Source organism: Trematomus bernacchii, unplaced genomic scaffold, assembly GCF_902827165.1.
Source record: "Trematomus bernacchii unplaced genomic scaffold, fTreBer1.1, whole genome shotgun sequence".
Lineage (NCBI taxonomy): Eukaryota > Metazoa > Chordata > Actinopteri > Perciformes > Nototheniidae > Trematomus > Trematomus bernacchii.
Genome location: NW_022988097.1, coordinates 1862830 through 1869505, shown reverse-complemented (window position 1 = coordinate 1869505; position 6676 = coordinate 1862830). Strand labels below are relative to the sequence as shown.

General features: G+C 39.4%; 1 protein-coding gene across 3 annotated transcripts; it reads right to left on the bottom strand.

Annotated features, from left to right (window-relative positions):
- Window positions 1–1312: 1312 nt before the first annotated feature.
- Window positions 1313–6366, bottom strand: LOC117475197. 3 transcript variants are annotated; one of them, XM_034121355.1, is made up of 16 exons: window positions 6282–6366; window positions 5825–5951; window positions 5485–5565; window positions 5063–5256; window positions 4701–4870; window positions 4511–4609; window positions 4093–4325; window positions 3827–4005; window positions 3648–3741; window positions 3112–3456; window positions 2853–2970; window positions 2685–2776; window positions 2472–2576; window positions 2037–2153; window positions 1758–1910; window positions 1313–1489 (listed from the first exon to the last, which is right to left on the bottom strand). In XM_034121355.1, exons 5-13 carry the CDS (start codon window positions 4744–4746, stop codon window positions 2487–2489), a joined length of 1296 nt encoding a protein of 431 aa, XP_033977246.1. In that variant the 5' UTR covers window positions 4747–4870; window positions 5063–5256; window positions 5485–5565; window positions 5825–5951; window positions 6282–6366; the 3' UTR covers window positions 1313–1489; window positions 1758–1910; window positions 2037–2153; window positions 2472–2486. The 3 variants fall into 3 exon arrangements, with proteins under 3 accessions (XP_033977246.1, XP_033977248.1, XP_033977247.1); XM_034121357.1 differs by having other exon boundaries at window positions 1758–1898; XM_034121356.1 differs by lacking the exon at window positions 6282–6366 and having other exon boundaries at window positions 5825–6015.
- Between the last annotated feature and the right edge of the window lie 310 nt (window positions 6367–6676).

Sequence of the window (6676 nt, the reverse complement as noted above, 5' to 3'; positions counted from 1 at the left end):
ATCATCTCTTTACAAAAATATTCAAGTGCTAACTCATATTGTTACTTCTAAATGAATTTATTTCCAAACGCATTATAATGCAGTGTGATGTAAACAACAAAAAGTACCACAGAAGTATGCTTAATTTATATTTATTCATCAAACAACCACATCAATAACATTGTTTTTAAAACAATAAAATGGTCCTCTCTGGCAATGATTTACTTCTGTGTTTCACCACAATACAAGTAAAAGGCCACCATAAGGGTGTATGTTGACTCTCGAGCGTTGGGGTTAGTCTAACATGAAAAGCATGGACAACAGAACATAAAATCAAGTTATGCAAAAGGTTATAACATACAGTATTAAGAAATCATACAACACAACCATTTTTTTAGGATTTAACTATGTATATTAAACATATACATTCTATGTGTAAATCAAATATAACAATTTATAACAATGTATTATTTGGTTTTGAGAACAACAATGAGGTGATTCACCAAATAAACTATTTGTTGTTTATCTCAATGTCCCTAATTATACATCCTAAAAGACTGTGCATTGTACATGTTGATTGAAGTACTTCAATCAATCAGGTTAATAGCTGGAGATCAAAAAGGAAATATAACTGACAAAGCAATAAAAGCAAGTAACGCAAAAGAAACAAAAATGAACAATTAGAGCAAAGCTGTTATTGGCCTGCAGTGTAACAGGTGCAGTCATATAAAGTTAATGACAGGTAAATCCTATAAGAGATCGAAAATAATAATGCATAGGCATCCCGTTCTGGGAAAAAAGGGAAAGACCTCCTGCTCTTGGACAATGATGTGCTCACTAAGTTGTTTGGTAACCAGCAAGATATACTTGGACATGTGTGTTTCAAAAAGGATCAAAAGTGAATGGTTCATTGCTCAGGATGCATTCCAGGGACGCTGAGCATTTTGTTCAATAACATTTAAGTTGTGTACAAGTGAAATGTTTGGCCTGATGCTGCGGCATAGGGAAAAGTCATATGGTCAACATATTCAAGGGTGATCTTCCATTGAGGAGTATGAATACAATCTCTAAATATAAAGTCAGTAAAGTATTTACATTTCTGATAGCACATCAAGTCTTGGCGGATATTCGTGCTTGAGAGCAATCTGGGGAAATACAGAGAAACAAAAAAGAGGGGCAGATCAGAACCCACATTTGAGGTTTTTGAATACACAATGTATGTTTAGCATTAATGAATACAAAAGTAACAGCAACATGTCTAGGTTGAGGCTAAATCAACAAAGATACTGTACATTAATTCCTAAGTAAATTACCTAAATGATGTTTCCTTCATCCTCACTGGTGTCTGGACTGCTTAGGCCACTTTGACTTTCCTCTTCATGTTGAAGGAAAGAAGCATCAGGACCTAAAGCAGTCTTGTACTGCTGCAGTACCACCTGCAACCTCTCCGACGCCTCAGCATGCTTCCTTCTTAGGGTGCACCCAAGTCCTACATTCCCCTTGTCTACATCTGAAAATACACAAAATATTGTTATATGGACATACTATACAGTAAGATTGCTTCACGAGGCCAGAGCACTTCAATGGAGTATATTCTCTCCCATGTACATAAAGATGATTGTCACTGTCAAGGGACTTCATTATGTAAAATGGCCGGGTCAAATGGGCAAAGGCCATTATACTCCATCCAATTTCTGTGACCAAGAATGATTTGGGCTGACTTTTTTCCTTTAAAACTCATACTTTACAAGGTAGGTTAAGTTTTGCTTTCAACTTACCTTCCTCAGCCACCTTATTTTTTAGAGCAACTGCCATGTTCTGCAACCATGTGCAATGCTGCGCCATCTCCAACAATAGGATGCCTTTCTCCTCTTGCAGTCTCCGTGTAAGCATCACTTGATCCAGTATCTTTTTCTTGGCTGTAAAGTTAGCTAAAATCCAATCACAGTTATGTATACATGAGTCACATTTTCATTATAGCATAACAATATGTTTAAAACTCCAAACATGTAATTCAGTAGGTTGAATCTGCAACCTAAAACATTATATTGTTATACCATTCTGTCTGTAATGGGATTGCTTCCGCTGCCTCACACTTAGGTAAAGCCCCTCAATGCTTTGCTGCAGTGCTGTTTGAAGGATGTCTTCAGAAGTACCCGATGTTTCTGATGTTCCTGTAGAAATAATAGTGGCAGTAAAATGTACTGTTACACAACACGTAACGGTTTTGAGAAACAAAGTTGTGTAACACCTTTTAACACAAATTGATGGTACAACTATGGAAACTGGAACATATCAGAGATAAACATGGACACATAGTTGGCTTGCTATTGCTTGAAGATTATGTCCCCGTCTACTGAAATCCAGTGAGGGTCCCATTACGTGGCATGAAAAATCAGCCTTATATCATTGGCTGCTCTTTAGGATCAAATCTGTAAATTCAAACAGTCATGGACAATGATATGTAGCTGGTGTTATCTCGTCGTGCTTACCAGATGCCCATTCCTTCACGTCGACACCATGTCATCTGAGACACAATGTAGCTCCGTCTTGAGTTCCTCAAGACTTGCAGTCTCTTCCAGGAGCCTCTTACTAGTCTGATAAACAGTAGACGATGGACATTTATCAAGATTAAAACTTGCTATGATTAACAACAAGCCATGTGCAAATGACAAAGGACACAACACCTTTAATAGGAGGCTCACCTTCACATATCTTGTGGAAAGTGCCTGATGAAGGGAGTCACCTTTTTTCCTGTTCCATCCCATAGCATGCACTGTGAGCATGTCCAGTCGTGCTTTTGAAAGCAATAATGAGGTTATGATGTGTCATCTAAAAAAGTATGCAATAATAGGGCAAAACCTTCCACTCACCTGCTTTGGACATGTATTTGGTTGTCAGGGCACAACGGGACAGGTAGCTGTTGACCTGCTCCACCTCTTCCCCGGCGGTCATCCCTGCTCCCTCCTGGTTCTTCCCACTCCATATAATCTGATGGTAAAAGGTTGCTGGAATTGTTGTGCAAAGAGGCTACATACTACTATACTAAACCGTATATCTTAGATATTTACTACTTCAGTATTATAAATATAAAAAATATAAATGTACGTGATACAAAAATATTTCACATACCTCGCATTTGGTAGCATGGGCTCGAGCATGCATTACACTGAGGAATGGCTTCATGGTGGTCAGCTCCTGGAGAGCAGGAAGGACACTTGCAGCTTTCTCCATGTACGGCCAGTACTTGCAAGCCACATCCATGGCGAAGAACTTGGCTTTGGCTGGCACAAGTTCCTTTTGAAGATACAGGGGGTAGGCGAATATCTCCCCCCTGTACATATTTAAGGCCTTCAAAAGAAACCCATGGCGACATACAGCCACCTCCATCCCTTCTTCATCCAGCTTAGAAGCCCTCCTTGACGTCTCCCTCGCTGCTGTCCACTGGGAGTCCCCACATGTGCCTCTTCCCTGGGTCTAAGACATGCATTACATCATGACAAATCAGTTAAAAGCAATGGAATCACAATCTACACCATTTGTTCTAATTATCTGATTTTGGAGTAGATGGTAAGGAGAAGTAGCTGAATTTGAAGAAAGTCTAGGTCAGATATACATGGCTATTTTTGTGATATACCTATAAGGTAAAATGACCAATAAAAACTTGCATTTTTCAGTGATCTCTGTATTTTGTCGACAAATGCAGCCACCGCGCTGTCTTCTGCTACAAAGAGCCCATTAAAAAAGGTGCTGCCATCAGAACTAAGGAAAAAAAGATTAGCAAATATATCCATGAAATATAAACAGTAATCAAAAAAGTTAAATAACAACATTGTAAAAACAGCACCTTCCACTTCGCCGAAAGCGATAGAGCTTCCTGTTTCCATCGGCAGAAACAGCCAACATCTCCGGCGTGCAGGCAGGGCAGATGAAAGGAGCACCACAGCAGAGCTGGTCTTCCTCATACGAGGCATAGGAGAACTCCAGAAAGCTGCGCTGCAGTGCATCTCCGTTGACAGGTCCAGACTGGAAGATAATTACATAATTGCTGTGATTTTGTCTATTTACGGAAATGTTATAATGTATAATATGGTAACGAATATTTATACTTACTCTTCCTCCACACTTTGTGCGATGCTCCAGCAGCTTTGCAAAGGCCTGTCTGGAGAATCCCAGAGAGATGACCTTGAGCTCTTCAAAGGAGCTCATGAGGTCCAAGGTGTAAAGTGTGGAAATACTGACCGAAGCTGGCCAGTATCCACTCTTAAGGAGGACTTTCAAGTCGGGGGTCCACTGCTGCTGGCAAGTTTGACAGACATATAGTGGCAGATGCAAGTCATAACGCCCTTGGAACAAGTAAATAAACATAATTAAGACACATTTTACAACAGTTCCATCTACAAATAGTCAAAGATTAACAGATATTACATGAAGGTTTTACTCCAATTGGAAGCACAATGCCTCAGCCCACAACAGTAAAAATATAACAACAATTCAATAGAAATCCAAATATATATATATATTTGTTTACCATTGATGGTAATTAAAATCACTGGTTTGCCTGGTACCACAGTGAAGTTTTTGCCTTTACAGGAGCAGTTGGGTGCCTTCACAGTTGGCAATATGCAAGCTGTCAAAAAAAAAAAAAAAAGCACTAATTACCATTATCTGCTGGCCGAAGAGACATGTGAACATCAAAATGCAAGTTTGAGAGAGCATACCTTGGTCATGGGTGTCATATCCACCTTCCACTCTAACAACACACATTGTTGGACTAATTGGTTTAAAAAACCCATTAATTAAACTGTCCCTGTTGTGGAGTGGCTGTTTCTTGTGATGAAGTACATCACAGTCTCCACAGAACCACTCCTCGGGGAGACACTCTCTACACCTTGGGAGGAAATACAAAATGATTATAATATCCTAGAATTACTTTCATTTTCATGTGGGTTTTCTCTAGGTATCCAGTTTTCTAACATCCCAAAAGTCATGCATGCTAGCTGAAATAGCAGAGCACTGAGCATTAATACTGAAAAATTACAATTAGGTAAAGTAATTTAAATAAAGGTAAATGTTATCTCACCTAATAACAGAGGCCACACAGGGGATGACCAACAGCCTCTTTTTCTAGAAGGCATTGTAGGTGGTGTGGTCTCGCTTCTTTCCAGCGCTCTGAGGCTTTCTGCTGCCGAAAAGACCAGGATGAGGCAGAGCTTCTTTGAGGCTCAGGAGGAGGACATGAGGAAAGAATGTCAGAGAGTCTCTCCATATTCTTTTCTGTGAACAGAATGGGAAACTTTAACTGTAAATGACTATATTTAAGATGAACACTAAAAATCAAGGATCATTTCTTTGCTCAGTATGGAACTGGCCAATATCTTTACTGAATTATTCCTCGTTCGAGTCCTGAACTGTCAGTTGTGTATAAGGTTATTTTCTCTCACTAACACAATTTATTTAAAAATTGATTTTAGTTTTAAACTTAAAGCCATTTTTGTGATTTACCAAATTCATGTTGTGCTGAAGGTTCAGTACGCAGAACCTCCACACTGGATGACTGGAAGCCCTCAGTCGGGGGGGATGTGACTGTAAAACATCACACAGAGGGTTAACAACAGATAACTGATGATTTGTATTATCTACCTATTGTTTAAAAGCTTGTGAAATTAAATAAAGCATAGTTCTTATGACACCACAGTGGGAATGTCTCCGACTGGAGTGTCACTATGCGTTTATATATTGGAATTATTGTAGACCCTCAACAAGCAATTACTGTGTTTTAATTAGATTTTCCAACCATTTACTTAGTAAATTCATAAAAATGTAAAATAATTGGGATTTCAACCTGTAGCTGAGCCTTGGCGTCGCCCTCCACGCCTCCCTCTCGGCTTGCCACGTCCTACACAGCCCCTTTTAGGGGACTGTAAAGTGTCTCCTACAGAGCGTGCCCGTTTCCTCTCCTCAGCTGCTTTCTGTGACCAAGTAACAACTCATGTAAGGTTGATGTTGCTGATAAACTGATACCATATGACAGTGGACAAATAAAAGGAAATTCATTCACTTGAAGAACATTTTTGCTTCAAGTTTTTCCTACCATATCCAACTAATGAAGTAAAACAAGTTGAACAAGCTTTATTTAGTAAGCCTCTGCCCCCCATGTTGTAATGATGAACTGTTTTGCAAAGGCCCTATACATTGATCCAAAATCCAGTTACTCTTGGCCTGTTCAGCATTTTTTGGATAAGAGATAGTGCCACATTCAAGTAGGAAATGAATGAGATCATATGGATTAAAACACCAACCTTAGCTTCAGCTAGCATGTGTTCATACTTCAGCTCAAGAGCCATGCGTTTCCCTTCTTTGGATGTGGGATTATTGGGGTCTGGGTTGTGTTTTGTTGCCATTGCAACACAGCCAGCCAGCCAGACAGACAGACACAACAGATATGCAAACAAACAGCTGCTGTATGAGACAGACAGAGATAGTGAGACAGATTGTAAGATTGAGATAGATAGATGAAGAAATAGATAATGAATGATAGAAAAAGATAGAGACAATAACTATAAGAAAGCTAGGTAGATAGACAGAGAGATAGGTTGAGTTTGGCTCTTAAAAGTGCCGTTGGTTTTATGATGGTGTAGATCAGTGTATGGGTTTGTGGTGTGGGTACAGGAGCTGCAGGAGAGAACAGAAAAAG